The 21,133-nt window shown below is 38.4% G+C and overlaps 5 protein-coding genes across 10 annotated transcripts; 2 read left to right on the forward strand and 3 right to left on the reverse strand.

Annotated features, from left to right (window-relative positions):
- Nucleotides 1-1,350: 1,350 nt before the first annotated feature.
- Nucleotides 1,351-7,258, reverse strand: LOC119982417. 3 transcript variants are annotated; one of them, XM_038825779.1, is made up of 9 exons: nucleotides 7,074-7,258; nucleotides 6,548-6,612; nucleotides 5,969-6,134; nucleotides 4,703-5,682; nucleotides 4,117-4,287; nucleotides 3,866-3,982; nucleotides 2,867-3,046; nucleotides 2,726-2,772; nucleotides 1,351-1,982 (listed from the first exon to the last, which is right to left on the reverse strand). In XM_038825779.1, exons 2-9 carry the CDS (start codon nucleotides 6,593-6,595, stop codon nucleotides 1,574-1,576), a joined length of 2,118 nt encoding a protein of 705 aa, XP_038681707.1. In that variant the 5' UTR covers nucleotides 6,596-6,612; nucleotides 7,074-7,258; the 3' UTR covers nucleotides 1,351-1,573. The 3 variants fall into 3 exon arrangements, with proteins under 3 accessions (XP_038681707.1, XP_038681705.1, XP_038681706.1); XM_038825777.1 differs by having other exon boundaries at nucleotides 4,117-4,290; nucleotides 7,074-7,254; XM_038825778.1 differs by having other exon boundaries at nucleotides 4,117-4,290; nucleotides 7,130-7,238.
- Nucleotides 7,259-7,511: 253 nt separating this feature from the next.
- LOC119982277 lies at nucleotides 7,512-10,256 on the forward strand. The gene is made up of 2 exons (XM_038825575.1): nucleotides 7,512-8,231; nucleotides 8,921-10,256. Exons 1-2 carry the CDS (start codon nucleotides 8,142-8,144, stop codon nucleotides 9,344-9,346), a joined length of 516 nt encoding a protein of 171 aa, XP_038681503.1. The 5' UTR covers nucleotides 7,512-8,141; the 3' UTR covers nucleotides 9,347-10,256.
- Nucleotides 10,257-10,460: 204 nt separating this feature from the next.
- On the forward strand, nucleotides 10,461-12,137 carry LOC119982276 (uncharacterized histidine-rich protein DDB_G0274557). The gene has a single exon (XM_038825574.1). It carries the CDS (start codon nucleotides 11,253-11,255, stop codon nucleotides 11,874-11,876), a length of 624 nt encoding a protein of 207 aa, XP_038681502.1. The 5' UTR covers nucleotides 10,461-11,252; the 3' UTR covers nucleotides 11,877-12,137.
- A 417-nt stretch (nucleotides 12,138-12,554) lies between these two features.
- Nucleotides 12,555-13,736, reverse strand: LOC119982275 (adenylate isopentenyltransferase 3, chloroplastic-like). Its single transcript, XM_038825572.1, has one exon. The coding sequence runs from the start codon at nucleotides 13,725-13,727 to the stop codon at nucleotides 12,666-12,668; it is 1,062 nt and encodes a 353-aa protein (XP_038681500.1). The 5' UTR covers nucleotides 13,728-13,736; the 3' UTR covers nucleotides 12,555-12,665.
- Nucleotides 13,737-16,336: 2,600 nt separating this feature from the next.
- Nucleotides 16,337-20,986, reverse strand: LOC119982488 (bHLH transcription factor RHL1). Of its 4 annotated transcripts, XM_038825903.1 has the most exons (10): nucleotides 20,838-20,976; nucleotides 20,711-20,752; nucleotides 19,649-20,151; nucleotides 19,393-19,473; nucleotides 19,122-19,268; nucleotides 18,851-18,916; nucleotides 17,988-18,053; nucleotides 17,359-17,418; nucleotides 17,008-17,194; nucleotides 16,337-16,742 (listed from the first exon to the last, which is right to left on the reverse strand). In XM_038825903.1, exons 3-9 carry the CDS (start codon nucleotides 20,117-20,119, stop codon nucleotides 17,027-17,029), a joined length of 1,059 nt encoding a protein of 352 aa, XP_038681831.1. In that variant the 5' UTR covers nucleotides 20,120-20,151; nucleotides 20,711-20,752; nucleotides 20,838-20,976; the 3' UTR covers nucleotides 16,337-16,742; nucleotides 17,008-17,026. The 4 variants fall into 4 exon arrangements, with proteins under 4 accessions (XP_038681831.1, XP_038681832.1, XP_038681829.1 ...); XM_038825904.1 differs by having other exon boundaries at nucleotides 16,337-17,194; nucleotides 19,393-19,470; nucleotides 20,838-20,979; XM_038825901.1 differs by having other exon boundaries at nucleotides 16,337-17,194; nucleotides 20,838-20,971.
- Between the last annotated feature and the right edge of the window lie 147 nt (nucleotides 20,987-21,133).

Genomic DNA, 21,133 nt, shown 5'->3' on the forward strand with positions numbered 1-21,133 from the left:
ACCCTATATATGAGATTGAGTAGGACTATGAATCAGTCCGGCAAACGGCAACATGCACAAGGATGGTGCACTTGATCACGGATTCTTCATAGTCGATTTCCAAACATTCAAATTTTGGTCTTCAAAAACACCAACTTTAAGAGGATGTGTGGAGACAGATGAAAAGGAATATTTTTATGACACTATGATGTCATATTTATTTAGATATATATAAATATCATATGAAGATTGGATCACAACATATGCAATGAACATATATAGGAAATGGGAATTGACAATCTGAGACAATATGACCCTCGGTAGGGAAAGGGTTGGATGTGAAGTCCATTTCAAGGTTGTTTGGCAAGGAGACAAGCTAATAGCCCTGCTTTGTCATCTTCTTTGGCCAGTGGGTGGGTTCTGAACCATTGGCTCAACAATGGACCAACATTTGTCACCCACCACATATTGCTTCCCACATATCTCCATCTTCTTTCCTTGTATTTGCGAGTGTATATATAAATGTACAAGTGGTCTGGGAGCCTCATCGAACCACAACCCCATTTCTTGCCATACTTCACACCAGACTGAGAACCAAGAACTCCAAAAGGCTTTGTTAACTCAAATGGCAGAAAGGACAATGTCGACAAGTAGCTTGAAGCTTCGATCATGGCAACGGTGTTCAAAGCAGATTAGGGAGCAGAGGGCACGGCTATATATTATCTGGAGATGCACCGTCTTACTTATATGTTGGCATGACTAACCATATCTTGCAATGGAGAGTTAGAAAGTCTGGAACTTGCAGAAGCTACAATATAGAATCTCCAATCAATACAGTTTCAGATTTGCCAAACAGAGGAGTTAGATGGAGTCTGGACTCTCCAATCTCCAGCCATCGTTCATCTGTAAATTATATATACATAAAAGCATGATAGATACAGCGGCGATGATATAACAGCTTTTCAGCACAATTTCACAAATTGACTCAAGTCACATTCAAACTCACTCTTCGAAGTTCCAATCAGCAGGTTTCCTTCTGCACATTCTCGCTAATAAAGCAAAGCAATTTCACTCTTTCAAAGCACTAAAATACCCAGCTCTCACTTATCAGACATTGGGCTTCCATACATTTAACCTTGCTGATCTTGCTTATTTTGGTCAACCAAGTTCACTAATGGGGTGTATCCGTCCTGAAGGAACATATTGGAAAACAGCCGAAGATATTTCCGAAGCAGGATCAGAGTGAAAACTGATAAGGATTAACTATATCCAAACGAAAAAAACCCATCATCTACCACACAAGTATCATAAAAGATATCAGGCATGTCCTGCTGCAATTATAACAGTCACCTGAGGTCACGAATTTCCACATTTATCACTAGGTAACCTCGTAGAATATATAGATAGCAGATGCCATTTATTTATTTATATCCATCATGCATGCTGTACACAAAATCAAGAACCCAGGGTAGCTATCAATGCCAGCTACAATTATCCGAAAATCCATGTGATAGCAAAGTACTCTTAATATTGTCAAAATCAAAATCTTAGGATAAAACCCTTCCAGCACTAATATGCGAGACCTATATGGAATTTAAATTTTATTACCATCAATCATGTACATAGCTAGGTTGTCCTGCTGCAGTTCTGTATCCTTGTCAAAGATATCCCACCCATCATCGAGAAGAGCTCTGTGATCGGGACTAATTATTTCCTCTTCATGCCTGCTTCCTGGTGATTGGGCATACATTGAATTAATTTTCTCTTCATGTCCGCTTCCTGATGATTGGGCATCTGTTGGTGTCTGAATTTCCTTCAATGGTGACTTTGATGTTCCATTTTTCTCAGAGAGCAGATCAAGTGCGATGCTTTTGACAGACGATCCTGAAGATGCTAATCTGCAACTTGTTTGGCTTGAAGAAATAGATTTGCTTAATGGAACACGTTCATCAAAATTCTCTTTAAGCAACCTTATATCCTGGAAAATAACGGATATTTCTCCTCTGCAAAATGTAACCCAAAAAAAGGGGTGAAAAGAAGTACGCAGAACAAAAAAATTTCAAATATTACCACCTGAAATGCCAAAATAACTTCATTTTCAAACTTTTACTCTTTCAACCACCAGATGGCGAGATAATAGCTGGAAGATGTGGGAATTGAAAACAAACCACAATACAACATAAGGAGCCTTACTCCTGCATACAAGGCTCCCGCTATGGAGGTGGACACAGAGAGGGCAAGATGTAGGCAGCATTGTGCCCACATAATGAAAAGCGTGCAACTGTCCAAGTGCGACAAAGCGAGGCACGAGCCGTACTCGCTTCTCACTTAAAGCGAGCGCTTCATGCGCTTCTGACAATTATGTTCCTCAGTACAAGCTCACTGGATGATCAGCACATATAATTTCATCCTACATTCGTGGGGTAAGGGTTTCAGGGGTCCTTGGGAACTGTAAACATGAACAGATATGCATGTCCATGCACCACTGTGCATAGGCAACCATACACAAAGCAGTTACTACATCTATGCATGGTTGAGAGGGCATTTCATTGTGACTCAAGGACAACTGGAAAATGTTATCTGTCATACTATACATGTATTCAGTTATCAGTTCATACGAATCCGTAGACCAAACATTTCTTAGTGAGTTGGTCATATATGCTGAAACTGTCAAAAAAAATCCAAATAACTAAACTAACCACAAATTTCATCTTATCTATCACAAAATCATAAGAAAAGCACTTACTGCAATGCATCAACAACGTGACCCCGGTCAATAAGAAACTCCTGTAACTGCATGAAGCAAATTTAAAAGAAGAATCAAGTCATAAATTATTATGAAAACCAATTTTAGATATAATGCACCACATGCTCAAACACTTCCTACCTTGGAGTTCTCCTCTGCCTCCTGCTCTAGAATCTTAGAATCTTGGACAACCATCTCCATGATTGCTTCTTGTTCAGCTAGCGCATTTCTTGCAGATTCTTCTTTTTCCAGCTTTTCCTGCTCAGCTGCTTTCTTCAATTTCTCAGCCACAGCCAGTCGTGCTTCAAGGCTTTGATGCATCTGCAAAAAAAAAAAAAATTAAATCCAGGAAAACAGCTAAAAACAGAAATCAAGTAACTCAACATGTTCTCTCAAGATTCCAGAATTTCATCATGGAAAAGGTTATGGAACACATTTTATTAGGTTTTATTGGTTTTCTCGTCTTTGAAGACATGATTGCGTTATAGACATCACATTTGGTAGTGCCGTAGTGGTCATTCGCATGAAAGTAAACACAGCAGTCAACTCAAAAACCAATTCTTGTGTTGGTCCGGCCACACGGTATACAAGCCACTTCTTTGGCTATCCTGTATATGCTTATATTTACAAGTTCACCATCCCAAACCAATTCTGATTATGACACACCAAAGGACCATTTAGGGGCAGGGTATCAATCTAAATCAATAAGTAAAATTTTCTAACCTATGCATGCGAGTGGATTCTGCATTGAAAAAAAAAAAGAGTATGAAATTGGACGCCCTAAACTAACTGATAATCAAACAATCAAAAAGCTATGGATAATACACAGAAGTACCATTGCAGATACAAACTTGCAAGAAATTGTTTGTTGGTAAAAGCCTAAAACATATAATTTATGCTCTGCATTTTTTGCATTGACATAAAATAGGAGTTAAAAACAAGAATGTCATTCTACATTAATGTGTGATGTAGTAGTTAGTAAAAATTTCTAAATCATGGGCAAGAGACTTCACTTATACAAGACCAACAGGAAATGCTATCAAAATTCATCATATATACAAGAATAAGAAATTCATAGGTCCCATCTTTGATAAAAAGGCAAAAAAGACTATCAGTTTAGAAGGTGCTTTAAGAGATTACCTCATCAAGAATCGCAAGAGATTTATCCCTTTCATCTGACAGGCTGAGCATGCGAGTTTGGAGCTCCCTCAGTTCAGTAGCCAAAATTGCTTTCTCCCCATAAACTTCCCCTGCATGCTGCAGAAGAAATGAGAAACATCAGGTCCTATTGCTTATTCATTAATGAACCGTATGGAAAGTAGTCAACCAATCATATAACCACAAATAAAGCATAGTATAAAATTTCCATCCTGTAATAAATGATCACACACCATGTTATTTGCTTCCTTTGCATGTTCCAGCATTGTTTTTAGTTTCTCCACCTCGACAAGAACATCCAGTCCGCCCCTCGCAGCTTCCTCTTCAGCAGTTTCGGCAGCTTTCTCCTGAAGTTCAACTTCTCTCATCATGTTCATGACTGACTCCATGGCTGCAAACAGTGTCTTCTGCACCGGCATTACATTGTTCAGTCGTATAAAAAAAATTCATATTTGAACTGAAATACTGAAAAATGATTTTCTCCAAATTCACAAAAGAAGAAACAAACATTGCACGTTCAATATGTATTGCTTTCAAAAATCTCACTTCTCAATCCAGTAACTCTTTTTCCCTTTTTTAGCCAAGTCTTCAGTTCCCTTGATCATTTTTTTTTGAATGCAAAACTTGATCAAGAAAAAAATTTCAACAAGCACACCCAAATATAACCAAATAACTTGTGAAATTTTCATGCTGGACAAACACAAGTAATATACATTAATGAATAGCAGCGAGAATTCCAATTGAATCTCATGAAATGCTCAAAAATGCTGTTATGATAGTTAAGTTTAAAAGAACGGAAAAATTTATAGGCCAATGCACCTTGTGATTCTTGGAAACTTCAATTATCTCCTCAAGAAGGTCAACTCTGCATATTTGGCCAGATCGTGTAATGATAATGTTGGCATCACCCTCCGTGTCCTCCTTTCGTACGACAGGGAATTCATCATTTGACTTCAAGTCAATAGAACCTCCTGCTTCCAGTTTTTCAAAGTCATCAGTTGAGGCACTGGCATCAATGTCCTCATGAGGACTATGACATATGGTATCCACAGTATCTTCTTGAGGCGATGAAGGAACCACCTCTACCATAGAACTGTTTCGCTCCAGCGATGAGCCATCTAAAAATGATTTTGCTTGATCGAGTTTGCCACAACTAATCATATCAAAATCATCAGCACAAGGACCCTCAAATTCTTTCAACTCACCATGCAGATCAATCAGGTTGTCACTGGCACCCACCATCTCATGTACCAAGTTGGTTGGCAGTTCATGAGAAACAGTCACGTTGTCACCACCTTCATTGGTCAAATTTTTGGGTTCATCCACTGAACCAAACCGATCACTGTTTTTTTGAGCAACCCGCAACAATATCAATTCCTCCCCACCAGTACTTGCACTTGACTTCCCATAACATGAATCGTAGAAATTCAAAATTGTAGTAGAAGAAGCCAGTGTCTCATCATTAGTTGAACCAGTAAGATGGGCACCAATGGAACCATCACTGTCATAGGCCTGTCTGGTCATTGACTTTACTCCTGAAGAAGATCCCACTTCTTTTTCTCCACCAACCATCCGGCTTAACAATTTGATTTGTTCCTCATGTTCAGCTTCAACTGCAGAAGTAGTCAGTGCCTCATCATTAGTTGAACCAGTAAGATGGGCACCAAGAGTACCATCATTGTCATAAGCCTGTCCATTCATCAATAATACTCCTGAAGAAGTGCCCATTTCTCTTTCCGCACCAACCGTCCGGCGCCTTAACAATTTGCTTTGTTCCTCATATTCAGCTTCAGACTCCACTGTAAATCCAGTATGTAGCCAAGATGACCCAATCAGACAAATGAATTAAAACTTTCAAAAAATTTCCATGAAAGTACATAGAAGAAACACTATTTTCCATAAAACAAAGACACAAACTAGGAAATAAATGAAAAGGAAAAAAATCTGATTGCATGTGCATTAACAATCACCCAGAAGCCCATGAACATAATGTCATGGCCGAGTCGAAAACCAAATCACAGTATATCTGTATATGTCATCATAGACTCAAGAACTAGAACTCTCTAAGCAGAAGAAAGATATTACCTCCTCCATCAGATGTATCTACGGACCTAATGTCCTTAGGAGGAGAAAAAGCAGCAAAGCTCCTCTGCGACCAATACGGAATGATCTCTGAGATTACACTTTCCACAGCAGCATCAGCATCTTTGGATTGCTCAATAGCAACCGCTCTCAGCAAGCGCTTATCAATCTGCCGTCAAAAGGATCTAGTAAGAGGAGTATTTAACGGAGAAAAAGTACACTAATTAACCATAAATCTGTTATTTTTTTTCTAAAGAATATATCTGTTCACTTGAAGGAGTTTTTCGTAGATCACATCTTATCACAAAGATCATATATATATATATATATAGGACTCAGAAAACCTACAAACATTCAGAATTTCAGCAAATCACAAGAATTTGACAACCACGAAAATTTAATGGCTAGTAAGACAAGGCAGTGTGATTTCAGTAGATAAAAAGATTTTTAATCTCAACCAATCATGCATCTTCATATTTATCCCTTCTTCAACATAAAAATAGGCAATTTTCATTCTGCTCAAGGAAAAGTTTCCTGTAGAAAAAGATATTAACTTTGCCATTGAGGCGAATCTGGCATTACCTGTGGGAATATCTCAATCAACGATCGGTAAACTGAATTGAAGCCCATATTGAAAAGCTATCAGTCTGCAGAGAACAAGTGAAAGAATCAAACTTTAAGCCCAAACGTCCTTAATCAATCCATACTTATAAAGAACCGACACCAAAATCAAGTAATCACACTGATACAATATTCAAAACACAAATTGTTGAGCCGATTCAAAATAGTTTATCTATTGAATCCCTAATTATCATTTTTCAACTAATAACACAGACAGACAGTAGTAGCACAAAGATCAAACCCATAAAGAAGAGGAGAAACCCTAATGGTTGCTAAAAATGGTCGAGCGGAATCAAATTAAACAACCGGAAATTGTTGAAATCCAAACCAAATAAATATCCAATTGCAATGAAAATAGAAAAATTAAAACTATTCCAGCCAACGAGTAGGAAACCGAAAAAGGTCAATTGACATTGAACGGATCAAGTAACTCAACAAAGAATCCCACTGGAAACAACAAGAAAGAGAATCGGCAATGCTATTTTACCTTCTCGTGCTTTCTCGGGAAACAAACCTGAGGGAGTGATGAAGAAAAGTACAGACCTTTCAGGTTTCGAGAGGGGGACGTAGGTTGTCTTGAGAGAGAAGTAAACGCGAGAGAGAATTGTAGGCGAATTTGTAGTCTGTGTTCTTCTCTATTATCGGGAACTGCGACAACAAACTGGGTTTAACAAGGACGCTAAGAAAACGGCCAAAATGGTAATTTGCTTTGTCAAGTAGGGTCGTTTTTGGCTAAGTACACGGAGCTCCGGATTGCTTGGTGGATTTTGACTTGGGCCGCGCGACGCTATTGGGTAATTGACTTCATGTCATCTGTGGGCCATTTGTTCACGTGGGTATGGGCCCATTGAAAGGCATCACTATCACAATACGCTGTCGTTTAAGCGCCTTGCCTTCACGCATTCGTCTTCGTCTATTTTTTGTTCGTTGTCGTTTAAACCAAAAACCCTGTCAATGTTGGCCGGACCCTGCAGCCTCCTCTCGCTCAGAGGCGGAAATGCTCTTCAGAAGACACTCCATTTCAACATTCTTGCACAACCACATACCACCATCCAGACAAGACATATTTCAGGCCTCAAGGTCTTATGGCAGTATGGCTCAAGGAAGGAAATGAGGGAATGGGTTAGGGATTGGTTGGAGGCTGGATTGCATATCCCCTTATGAGGATTTCTCACATTTGGATCAAGCGTCGTGAGAAATGGAGAAGAGGACTGTTGGTCTTTTCCATGAGTTACTTTCACTTTCTCTACGTACGAGGGTTACTACTCCAATTCTGGGAAAGTAGGGATATAGGTTTCGAACAAGTTCTCAAATGTGTTTACAAGGCATTCCGGCATATTTTACGGGTCACTGGAAGGTGAAATTAAGACTGCTTTGCTTAGGGAGGCATATAAGGAGAGTGAGTTCATTGATGGGGATCCGTTGATTGAGATGAAGGATAGGTTTGTTCAGTTGCTGGAGGAGGGATGACAGGAAAGAGCAGAGCAGTTGAGGATGCAATGGGAAGAGCTTAAGCAGGACATGGGAATGATGGTGATGAGTAACCAGGAGTTGGATGAGCAAGAGTGCAGTGAGCCACTCTAGAACAGTTATGACTTATGGTGATAAGAAAATGCTACTGGAGCAGCGTAATAAGCGCGGTCAGGTAAATAGGAGGGGAGGGTACCTTGGTTACAATGACTGTCGTGTGAAGCTCCATATTCTTCATAGATAGTTATTCAAATACATTGAGTGATGGTAGTAATAGAACTGTTCTTTCCACTTTTACCTTTTGTATAAACCCTGTTGGTCTCAAAACAGTAATCTGGAGTGCATGGCCTCAAGGTTCACTTTGATAAAAGAATAGTTATTTTTTTGGCAGATAAGAGCTTAATTATTTTAGGTAATTAATGATCTTATCAATGGAGTATAATCGTTTGAATTTAAGTGATATTGCTAACTAGTGTTGTCACCCATGAACCAGTTTTCTGTGCATATTCCATGCAGAAATAATTATGAAATTAAGTGTTGTTTACTTCTACCTTTTGCTGTGGATTGTATTGATCTAGCAACACCTGTCTGGAACAATCAGTAAATCACCTAATTTTGCATTGGTTATCACACGTAATGAATGAGAGAGATCAATTCAGAAACTGTGATCTTCCATAATATGAACTGAAAACCAACCTCATATCCTTGGTCATCTTTTCTTTGCTTTTGTTTATCGCTCAACAAGACAACCTAACTGAATGAAACAATAAATTTGTGAGTTTGCAAGTATAAAAGGTAGTGAGGATTAGTCTTCGATGCGAAAAAACCATTCACCGATCTGCTTTTTGTTGCATATTTGCCTAGGTATCGATAGCGCAAATGAAGAGAGTAAATGTTCTTGCATCAATGTTCTTCATTGTGTTCTTAATCCTGCCCAAGTTGGAGGGTGCTGTGTGGCCGCCATCAGTGCCTCAACAACCACTCTGCGTCTCCCAAATGGCATTAGTGAATTATGCATGTGCTATGTTGCCCATACCTCCAGGGTCACCTCCCTTTTCTCCCGCCCGGCACTTGCAGGATTATGATCATGAGCACAGACACAGTCTATACCATGGATCTGCCATAGAACAGAATTGTTGCCGCTGGTTAAACAACGTAGATGACGAATGTGTCTGTGCGATGTTGGTCCACTTGCCCTCCTTCCTTGCAAGACCTGTGCACGAGTACACTGTTATTGTTCATAACTCATGCAATGTTACTTACACATGTCAAGGGGGAGTAAAAGCATAATGAGATATTGATCATGTTGATTTATATTACCCTTTTGTCTATTGTTTCCCAAATAGGTTTAGCTACTTTCAATGCTGATTCTTCAGTCAAGGTTGGATTATGATATCTGCTTCATGTTGTGAGTTCACAGTGAATCTCTGACATTACTTCTTGTTTCTTTCACTAGTTACATGTTTGGTTGTCTTACATAGCCAGAAAATTAGCATTTATTTTAGTAGTAAGTGGGAATTTTGGGATTTGTACCCTGCCCATGGACTGGAAGATGGGGTTGAACTAGAAGGTAGCTTTTAGTTGGGTGTAATTGTTAATCCAGAATTTTGAGCCATAATACTATTGTCTAAATCGTATATTTGGTTTAGGGGGAATGATAAAGGAAGCCTTTTATTTTTGTTGCTTTGCTATAATTAATTTGGTATTCAAGTTTGTCAATAGATCCCAAATACTTTCCTAAAATCTTCTTCTGCTACCTGTTGCTCTGTGAATGGATTAATGAATCCTCTCTCCTCATGCCTGGGTATTACTTCCATATGTCTAAAGAATATTGAAAAAGAGATGGAATTTGCGGGGTACCCTTTTTTAGTGTTGCTCGAAGACTTTGAAAGTAAATCCATGCCCCAGTGATTATATTACTTAAGCTCAACTTGCCATCTTGCATAAGGTACTCTTTTCATTTTTTGTTGTCATCAATGATGCTGTACATTCATCAAGTTTCAGCTTGTCATCTTCAGTCACCATTTTTGTTTTATGTTGGCTATGTTTTCAACATGACATGAAGCCTTATCTGCAGCGTTATTGGCTTATTTCTTTGGGGATGCTTCAGACATTTGTAAGTACCGTTTTCTCTACAAGATTTTGTTGCATTATTGCTAATTTGGTCAATGAATTCTATTGGAAGTATTATTTTTGTTTATGGAGGAGAATTACCAGCCTTATGGATTAAAAAAAAACTATCATATGAGGTGCTAGTACATGGCTTGTGGCTAATCCCTGTTAAACTTTGCAGCTTTTATCTACTTATTCATTTTTGTTTGACTTGAAAAGAAAAACTAGATTAGTTGCATATTTTCTGGAATGTCAGTAAAATTGTCGTGCTGTTACACTTCTAATTGAAAGATTGTGCAACACCTGCTATCTTGCTCTGCCTGTGCTAGGTTGCATAGAAATTCTTCTAGAAATTGATTAAACATTTGACTCTGTATTTTCTCTGTGAATCTTTAGGTTTCTTTTGTTAACCACTACATTTAGCTTCGGGTAAATCCCCTTATACTTGAGTTTTCTTCTCTCAAGGAATCTATAGTTTACAAGGGTAATGTTCAAGTTCTGCCTAAAACTTTTCATCCAGAATGTTGAGTTTAAACACAATACAAATAAATAAATGTTAGCGAAAAAAAGAAAGAAGAAAAAAGAAGAAATCAAACTTAACTTTAGGACATAGTTTCATAGCTTTGATTGCTAATTAGATACTAGTTCTTTTAGAATCTTGAATGATGTGCCCAACTTCACTCTATCAACACTGATTTTAAGTGTTTGCCTTGTATTAGCAGTTCATACTTCATACAACTAAAATGTCTTTCCAGTAGTTCATGTGGTTTGGTTGTAGGAACTGGGTTGGTAGAAAGACCTGTAAGTAACAGTCACTATACCACCAGAATAGTAGTTAGCCACACAAAATGAGTGGGATATAATAATTCAGACCTGTACTCTTCTACAACATTTAAAAAACTAAAATCACTCTCTTGGTCCCTTACATTTCTGTCAAACAAGAAACCCTAAATTAAAGGAAACACCAAGTTTATGACTTAACAGTTATAAAAGGAATGTCTGGACAAAATTGATACCCCAGAAAGTCCCCATTTGTTTATGATCTTTTTCTTGATGCATATCTGAAACCACAGATACAGCGCAAATGGAGAGACGCAAGATTTTTGCGCTAATGTTTCTTGCAGCCATCTCAGTGTTCTTGCCCAAAATGGAAAGCCAGGTAGCTCCACGTCCCCTTTGTTCCTCCCAGTTAGCCCTGGTGAACTATGCTTGCTCTCAGCTGCCAATGCCGTATGCTCCTCCTTTATCCTCCTCCCTTAACTCATCCCTGGATGAGGATGGCAATGGCAGCAGAAACATAAGTGGTCATCAGAACCACCACCATCACCATGATCACGATGATGATGACCATGACCATGATGATGATGATGATGACCATGACCACGATGATGATGACCATGACCACCGTCACCACCACCACCACCACCACCATGACCATGACCACGACCACCACCACCACCATGACCGTGACCACGACCACCATCACCACGACCACGACCACGACCATGATGATGACCACCACCATCATCATGGAAGCCCTGTAGAAGCAAACTGTTGCCACTGGCTTACTGAGTTGGATGATGAGTGTGTCTGTGACATGTTAGTTCACTTGCCTGTCTTTCTGGCAAGGCCTGCTCACCAATACACTATCATTGTTGATGATTCATGCAAAGTCACTTATACTTGCGGAGGGAGAATTAAACCATAAGGAGACATCATGATTCATGGATGCTTTGGTTTCTGAAGATTTATCTCTCAAGTCTCAAGTACTCTCCATAAGTCTGCTTCTACTACCTATTATTGACCTCAAGTTGCTACTTGTAATCAGTCTTTACTTGTTCTGGTTCCTATCTCCTGCTAATCATGTTTCTATTATCTTTCATTCCTGAAAATAAAATTGTAGCTGTTCTCTCATTTGTTTAAGCATTGTAAGGTTTTAATTCAGTTGTTCAAAACAGTGACCAGATGTTGTTGCGAGGGGTTTATGCCAGCCTACACTTTCGTAGGGCTATGGTGATCAGTTTGCATAAAAAAACATGACTATTTCCTCGAGTTTTTCACAAGCAGTGTTATGAATTCTAGTGTTTTTTTTGTCCCGACAACATTTCATTTTGTAACAACATTGACATAGTTAGCATTTTTGTTTTACAAGTGGCTATAGTAGTAACATGGCCCATGCATTTGAAGAAAATCATGGCCCTTGTACCACAATTGGTATGGGCCACCATCATCATCACCACCATCCACAGTTCCCTCTTGCACTCAACCAACACAAACGCACATGTAGAAAGTCAGCGCCATCCCACTGTACGGAAGAAATGCGCATGGGTGCGGCTTATTGGGGCCGCCGAACAAGGCCTTTTCTATAGATGAAGTTGCTTTCCAACTGTACGCCTACCACTATGTAGCTATTAAATTTGACATTTATTTAGAATTGAGAATGTCAAGATACATGGGTGATGGGTATGTCTCAGTGTCAGGAACAAGAAATCAACAGTCATGCCATAAGGCATTGTAAATTGTGGTCTCTAATGGTGGATGGATTGGCCGGAATCTCATCGGTCAAGTTGTAAAGAAATTTTCGGACAATGGTGGCGCTCGGTTCGGCCACCAGCATCTTCCATGCCTTGTCTGCCTCCTTTCCGCGCTTTTGGAACACTTGAGTGGCATCAATCCAATGTATGTTCCATCCCTTGATGTTTCTAAGTTTACGTATTTTCTCCACCTGACGACAAGCTAAGTTACAAGTATTATCTTTGGTTTCTTGTATTGCCTCGTTGAGTAGCCTAGCGCGACTTTTCTTGTCCAACAATATTGCTTCATTTCTAAAGTATTTATCGAACTCGGATACCCCAATTGATCTTCTGATTCCCTTAGAATAGTCCCCGGACAGATTGAAAAATTCTATAGCCTCATCCACCATTCCATTTTCGATCATTAGATCCACTCTCTCCGATACAAATTTGTGTAAAACAGGAATTGATACGTCTATCCAAAGAAAGCAACATTCGTACCTTGATTGAAAATTGAAGCCTCTACCATCAATTAGAGTTTCAATGTAAGAATTGGAGCCTCCAATGATGATCGGAAGCCGGTGTCGATCCAAAATGGATTCAATTGTGATCAAAGCAGTGTCACGAAAATTTATAGCTGTGAAATCAGAGTGGGGATTCACTACACCTAGCAAATGGTGCGGGATACCACACCTCTCTTCTTCAGTAATTTTGTTAGTGACAATGTCGAGTCCTTGGTACACTTGCATTTTATCGGAGTTCACTATTTCGGCATGAAATCGGGTAGCAAGGTCGATGGAGAGTCGCGACTTCCCCGTCCCGGTCGCTCCCATTACGATCACAACCTTCTGTTTTTGGAGAGTAGGAGAAAGAATTTCCAGCTTGTGCCTCCCATTTGTTATGTCAAGCATAGGGCTTGGTTGCTTGCACATGATCATGGAAAGTCTCATTGTGTTCGAGAGAAAATATTTTGTATGGTCCTTGTTCTTAATTTCAAAAGGGTAGCATGAGAGGTTGTGTTTATTTATAGGGGACGGATTGAACATATGCTCGTATAAATTCCTCGTTCTGTCACTAACCAAATCCCCCCTCAATCCATTTCGTAGATTTGTCACTGCTTTTATGTGTATGGTTTTTGGAATTAAAGGTAGTCCACTTGCTAGTTGGAGGAGAAGTGGAATTTGTTCCCTCAAAACTTCAACTCTTTTTTCTTTCTTTTTTTTTTTTTTTGTTTTATGGTACGACTTAGTTGGGAATTTGAACACACTTTGTTGGACGCGTACTGTAAAATGGCACTACAAATAAGTGGAGATGGTGTTGTCCCACATCGGTGGAATGTGGGCCTAACGTCTTATTTATAAGAACAAGACTATTCCCAAACCACTAACAAGATCTTTTTCTAGGCATGAGTGAGTTGGGCCTAGCCCACTTGTTTCCATTGGAATCGGATAATCCAAAGCGGACAATATTGTTGGTGTGTATGGGGGTGTGGATTTACAACATGATATCAGAGTAATTCGGTCCAGTTGAACATGACTTTTACTCCATTTGTTGGGTTTGGCATAACTCAACCCACAAATGTTGTTGGATCTGGCATAACCCAGCCCACAAATGCCCTCCACTTGTTGGGTTTGGCATAATCCAACCCACAAATGTTGTTGGATCTGGCATAACTCAGTCCACAAATGCGGGGGAGTGTTGTCCCATATTGGTGAGATGTGGGACTATTTGTTGTTGGATCTGGCATAACCCAGCCCACAAATGCCCTCCACTTGTTGGGTTTGGCATAATCCAACCCACAAATGTTGTTGGATCTGGCATAACTCAGTCCACAAATGCGGGGGAGTGTTGTCCCATATTGGTGAGATGTGGGACTAATGTCTTATTTATAAGGACAAACTCACTCCCTAACCACTAACAAAGCTAGGCGGGCACAAGTATCCACGAAAATCGGATAATCCAAAACGGACAATATTGTTTGTGTGTATATGGGTGTGGATTTACAATAGATGGAGAACATATCTGTTGTGATTCAAACATTATGCTTTGTCTTTGCATGACTAGTTTTTTTTTTTTTTGACATCAAGCACATATATGGTCGATGCGTCATTGGCCTTTGAGGAATAAATTATACGTACAAATGAAGTAAGGAATAAAATGAGAAGAGATTCAAGAATTGTGTTGTTGAGCTCATGTGTAGAGATTAGGAAAGTTAGCCTTTTTCTAGGCTTAAGTGAGTTGAGTATATCCCATTTACTTGGGTTTAAGGAGAAACAAAGTCGGGCAGACACGATATATCCACGAAAACCGGACAATCCAAAACGGACAATATTGTTTGTGTGTATATGGGTGCGGATTTACAACAAATGGAGAACATATCTTGTTGTGATTCAAACATTATGCTTTGTCTTGGCATGACTAGTTTTTTTTTTTTTGACATCAAGCACAATATATGGTCGATGCGTCATTGGCCTTTGAGAAATAAATTATACGTACAAATGAAGTAAGGAATAAAATGAGAAAAGAGATTCAAGAATTGCGTTGTTGAGTTCATGTGTAGAGATTAGGAAAGATGTTTGTCTAGTAATTTGACACTATTTTTTATGATTGCTATGGATTGGAAGGCACTAATTTTAAATCCATTAGTGCCTTTAAATCCACAGCAAACATGTTCAAGATGGATAATATAAGAACAAAATTAGATTATCGAGATGAATATTTTTATAGCTTGAGAAGGCAAGAATGACACCATACAAACTTGTTTTGCATTTAAGGTGAGTGTTGGACTTAATTTGGTGCATTTACGGTTTACCATTTAAGTGGGTCCTAATAGGCTAATACATTATTGTACTTATGTTAGAAATAATTGACGGGCCTTAATACATTGCACCTAATTTGGAATTGTTGACGATTGTGGAAAATAATTAATAATATTCAAGCACTTAGTCACCATGTGTAGCATGCACTATGACAAACTAAACCAGTGTGACATGCATCAAATCAAATTTCCATATTCGGGGGTCATGTGTTTGATTTTCACTATGAACAATACTTGTGTGACCATTCATTGAGTTTTAACTCAATTTATCCTGTCGTCAATTGAAAATTTTTTGTGCATGCAAGGCTGACGGTCCGAGCCGAGTTTAGACCCATATCAAATGTCCAAAAAACATATTTGTATGATGTTCTTTTCGGTTATAAAAAAATTCAAAACTTCCATGAACTTATGCATGCTTGCTTCTTCGTCTATATCAACACTACTCACATAATTAAGATCACGCGATCAGACATTTTTTATAGGTATGGATAGAAAAGAAGTAGCAAATCAATCATTCATGGTTCAACGATTAGACTATGTGGCGTGCATTTTCCATTTTTGAGTGATTACGTTTGCTTCCATTTTCATATCATTTTTAGTGGGAATTATGAAAGACATCTCTATTTTTCATCACGCCCCAATTGGATTGGCCTGAACTCTTCTACTATTTTTTGCCAAAATCACATCTGAATGGTCATATCATTCTCAATTATCTTGTTAAGTTCACACGGTGTTAATGTTAAGACTCGTAAAAAAGTCTTACATCGGTTTAGTATAAACTAACGATTTGATTTATACGTGTGAATCATGAGTTCAACAATAAACACTTTGAAGTCGTTTTTGAAAGAAAAAACCACACGGGCCTTGCGCTCAGAGAACGTGGATAACATGTAAAGCAGAGCGGGTCAAACCTCTCTAACTTTATACTTCTCCTTCTCGTCCCTTCTCATCCCTCAAGTAAATTGGTAAATACTCTTTTTAACTATCCACTGTTGTGTTTTATCATAAGACTACAAGTTTGTCTAAATCAGGTCATGAAAATCTCTCTCAGAATCTCATTGTTGACACATCCTTATCGACTCAGTGATCAGTGTTTGATTTACTGTATTTCTTCAATGAGAATGCCTTTGTTTTGTAGTCCTAGGAGTGTAGTAGATGATGCCTCTTCTTCTCTCTTGAATGAACTGCTGCAATTTTCTTGTTTCAGCCTATAACATCCGGACTTGTGTATCTCGGGACAACCCTGAAGGACCTTACTGAAGTCACGCATGGGTGGAATGAGATTTCAACAATTCATTACCTTGTCAAAACTTAGACTTGAAACAGAATAAGGAGCATATAATCTAAATTTCTACCCAAAATGTTCCAGCAGCAGGAACTGCCAGAACCCCTCTAGTTTTTTTCTTCTTCTTTAACTTGAGTCTAGCATCGAACCAGGCTCTTGTTTACTATTAATCCGCGAAAAAGGAAGGAAAAGTAGAAAAAAGAAGGCAGAAAAAGTGTCGTACTGCCGGGGACTGGAGTATCTTATGTTGCTTGACTTGATCCTTCAGCAGTAGCCATGGGCATCACATAAAGGCCTCTGCTCTCCAGCAATAGGGTTGCCATAGAACGATCGGCTTCTAGTAACTTTCCCATCATCTCTTCAAGTGGTTCATTCATCATGTTTTCATGGAGAACATAGTGACCATATCCCTGCACAGAATATCAAAGCCTATAAATTTTCCTTTTTGATGAGGGCAGAAAGAACAAGGTAAAGCATCATCCAGCTGTTGATATGGGAATTTTGATGAAGTAAAAACATCTTCAAGAAAGGTCTGCATATGTTCATGGAAATTGAAAATTGACAACTTTTATACCTCAAGAAAAATGAAACGTGCATAAGTTGGTTCACCTCCCAGTTTGCTGCGGCTCAAATCCTGCAATATTCAGGTGATTAAATATGTTCATAAGATTGCAAGTTTTCGCTTGTCATACAAAATCACAAGAATCAGTATATAAGATTTATAGAAACCCAAAAGTTGCAGAGATTTTCTTTTTAATGTATTATGTCAACCATCTTCAAGACGGTCACCAAGGGCACATGGTTCACACAAAATCACAGACTGAAGATTTCTTCCAATATCAGATGTCTTAGTGGCTCCAAATGAAAAGTTCATTGTCATGGGAAACAAATTGGCGATGTGTCGATAACAATTGCGATTTGAGGAAAATTACAGTCATCATTCTTGGAATATTGATTTATTTTGAAAGAACAATAAAATATATTAACAGTATTATCCTCGTTTTACTGAATATTTCATTATATTTTATCCACGACAATCGTAAAGATGATGAGCAACTATGTTCACCCTCATCAAATCAAAATACGACGAGTAAACTGAATTTTACAGTGTCTGCTGTGTGATGACAGTTCATATAAAAGCAAAAAGATATATGCATGCATAAAAAACATGTGTTTGTAAATGCAAATACAAGGAACATCCACCTTTAATTTAAATTGCAGATACTTTATATGGTCAATAATTTCAGTCAGAACAGATGCTTGGCTACCCTGCAAAGAGGAAAAGCAAACAATCAGTAGGATGAACTTTTGATCGCATTCCTGCAAAATATAGCAGTCTTAATTTTAGACGGGGTATCCAAAGTTCATGGTGATAGAAGTCCAGATTTCAAACAGCATCCACATTGCATGAGGCTTGTGCTTATGAGTTCTTCAAATTACAGGATAGCTAATTCATAAAGTAAGATAACAAAGAAAATACATCCTAGTTTTTGTTAAAAAATTGTTTGGAGTAAAAGATGAAATTTCCAATGAGTATGGATTTTCTAATATTACAATATTTCTCTCTATCAGCTTTGAATAAATTTGGGTACATGTTCTTGCGGTTCCAATGAGTATGGATTTTCTAATATTACAATATTTCTCTCTATCAGCTTTGAATAAATTTGGGTGCCTGTTCTTGCGGACAGGCAGCCATTTGTCACCTGTCTATCACCTACGGATGCTTTCATTCAAGATTTTCTTGCATATTACAAGATGCCACAACCCCAAACACTTTTACTCTACTGAAATAAAGTATGTGCTGTTCAAACCTGTGGTCTTCAAACATATGTGCTGTCAAACAGTAGAAACACTTAAGTTGATTACCGAACAGAGAATTAATATATGCAGCTTATGAAAAGAAATTCATAGTATGAAGGTAAAGGAGTAGGGGGTAGAAGGAAAGATGAAGTTAAAAGATGTTAAAAGGCATTAAAAGTTCCACAGAAGATTTGAAATAAATAAAAGTTGTCTGGGAGGATTCTCTATAGAAACCAAAAACCATAGACATTTGCATTCGTACATACCTCTGCTGGATGAGGAAGCTGGTCTTGCAATGCCTTCAGTCTTTCAGCAACTCGTAGCCTGCGTAGCTGCATCAAGTTGTAGAATGTTAGGGAAAAAAGAACAAGTCAAGCTATGTTGGATCCAACTAAGGTTTTCCTAAAAGATACTAGAATCAGTATTTTGAGTCTTTGACATCTTTTCCCTTAAAATGAAAGAGTCCGCCATGTTTAATATTAGGAGACAGTGATACACAATCAGTATCTCCAGTGGTTTGAACAGGTGTAAACTTACCCGATCAGTTATGGTAGCTCTTTGATTTTTCAAACTACAATGTGGTTTCAGCTTGAGACCACCACCTACAGCATCTGTTTCTCTTGGAAGAAACTGAGAAAAGTTGCTTTCATTTCCCTTTGCATGTTGTCTCCTTGAAGTAAGAGTCTGCAGCATCAAAATAATAAAATACTACAATGGAAAAATTCATAATATAAAATCTTTAAGATCAAATAATTACTTTAGGAGCAAACTCAGCTGAAGAAACATAGTTTGAAGAAAGTGAAGGGACCTGATTTTGTCTCTGATTGCGAGGACTTGCAAACTTTTTTCTTTGTTCTCCTTCGTTATATTGTTGGAAATAGTATACCTGCTGAAAACCAATGTCGATAAATTTCAAACTCAGATTCATAAGTGAAGATACTTGGGCAGACAGAAATCCCATAAATGATGAACATGGAAGCAAACAGAAATTGTCAAAATTTAGTTTCTGGGTGCAGGGAACTCCCTTACGGGCATTCCGCACACCCTCATCTTACACATCTTACATTATGCTCAGGGTGTTTTACATCAACTGAACCATCAAGATTGTCACTCTCGTGCACAGAGGGAGATGGTTTTGTTTGCCAAACATCCATGCTAAGGGGAGAATCAGCCGATTGAAGATCAAATGCCCTCCCAGGGTGGTTGTATAGTTCTCTTTGAATCTCAGAATCCCCATCAGCTGCATATTTACCACCAAGTGGCAGAGGAATACCCTCCAATGTATCTGTAGTAGAAGCCTCCTCTAAACAAATTGAATTTTCAGCAAGAAAATCAAAATAGTTTTGAGGTGCCTTTGGATCATAAATCCATTGAGATAGAGATAGTGCATTAAGCTGGTTTTCGGTCACACCATCTGCCACAACAAATCGGTGGTTTGTATCATCTTGAGATGCATCGAAGACATCATTAACATCCCCGCCAGAACTCAATGACATAAAATGCATAGGGGTCTCCCAGCTTCTTTGTCCTTCCATTCCAGCAACAACATAAAAGAGCTTAACTAACCCTACATGTCATAATTAACAAATGAATACTCTCCAATTAGGTCATTACCATTCAAAGCAGTTGTGATACATGACTCTGAAACAAATGGATGAAAGAAAAAATCAATAGAACAAAAGGATTTGGGATGGACAAATATCAACCGATTAAATTAAGGTTCAACCATAAATCAAAGACAAACCATAACAGTAAATAATGCTCAGTAGCTAATTTGCAATGAGAAATCTATCAGTAGATTACTGAAACCCAAATAACTTGAGCAAGGATTCGATTTTATTACTTGGGGCTCCAATACCTAGTTAAATCACTAATTTTCTCAATAGTTTACCCTATAGAGAGAGCTTCAATTTCCTAATATCAAATTGAAAACTATAAAAAGTTGACAAGCCTATACATGGATACAAAGTAGCATAAACATGAGACCATCAGAAGGTAAAGAAGTTGGATGAAAATAATGAGCAATCAATAAACATTTCTCAGTTTCCTAAACATCAGATTGGCACACGACGTATATGCATGCGAGAGAAAAACACTGAAGGATATACACAATGAAAAAACCGTACAAATTCCTTTCCTTCTTCCATTACAGAACTTCGTTGCAATCCCTAACAAAAATAAAAAAGAAAAACCCAAAAGTAAACATTCAAGAACATCACATTTACATGGACATATATGGGAGAAAAAACTTACAAGCCAAGATGTTGAAATTAAGGAATGTGCTCGAGGAGAGAATGAGAAGGGGAAAAAGCAGAAACACGCTCTGGGGAGTGCTGATACGTACGGTACAGATGCAGCAGCATTATAGGTTGACAGGTTGTAGGCTGTAACATGAGACTGTGGTGGCGGTGACAAAGCGAAAAGACGGATACACCCCTATGTTTTCATTGAATACCAAAGCTACCACTGGCTTTTACGTGCCCACCAAGAAGTAGGAAAATTATGGCGGAAAGGGTTGGGACACTCTGAGACCAAATCCACAGCTTTTG

The sequence above is a fragment of the Tripterygium wilfordii genome, chromosome 17 (genome assembly GCF_013401445.1).
Source record: "Tripterygium wilfordii isolate XIE 37 chromosome 17, ASM1340144v1, whole genome shotgun sequence".
Lineage (NCBI taxonomy): Eukaryota > Viridiplantae > Streptophyta > Magnoliopsida > Celastrales > Celastraceae > Tripterygium > Tripterygium wilfordii.

Coding starts and splice junctions, on each gene's coding strand:
- LOC119982417 (XM_038825777.1), bottom strand. CDS start 6,595: ATGGGCTTCAATTCAGTTTACCGATCGTTGATTGAGATATTCCCACAG. Junction 5,683..5,968: donor AGATACATCTGATGGAGGAG/GTAATATCTTTC, acceptor CTGGATTTACAG/TGGAGTCTGAAGCTGAATAT. Junction 2,773..2,866: donor AGGCAGAGGAGAACTCCAAG/GTAGGAAGTGTT, acceptor TGCTTCATGCAG/TTACAGGAGTTTCTTATTGA.
- LOC119982277 (XM_038825575.1), top strand. CDS start 8,142: ATGAGCAAGAGTGCAGTGAGCCACTCTAGAACAGTTATGACTTATGGT. Junction 8,232..8,920: donor AGCGTAATAAGCGCGGTCAG/GTAAATAGGAGG, acceptor ATATTTGCCTAG/GTATCGATAGCGCAAATGAA.
- LOC119982276 (XM_038825574.1), top strand. CDS start 11,253: ATGGAGAGACGCAAGATTTTTGCGCTAATGTTTCTTGCAGCCATCTCA.
- LOC119982275 (XM_038825572.1), bottom strand. CDS start 13,727: ATGTTCAATCCGTCCCCTATAAATAAACACAACCTCTCATGCTACCCT.
- LOC119982488 (XM_038825902.1), bottom strand. CDS start 20,119: ATGGAAGGACAAAGAAGCTGGGAGACCCCTATGCATTTTATGTCATTG. Junction 19,474..19,648: donor TAAAACACCCTGAGCATAAT/GTAAGATGTGTA, acceptor ATTGGTTTTCAG/CAGGTATACTATTTCCAACA. Junction 18,917..19,121: donor GAGCTACCATAACTGATCGG/GTAAGTTTACAC, acceptor AACTTGATGCAG/CTACGCAGGCTACGAGTTGC.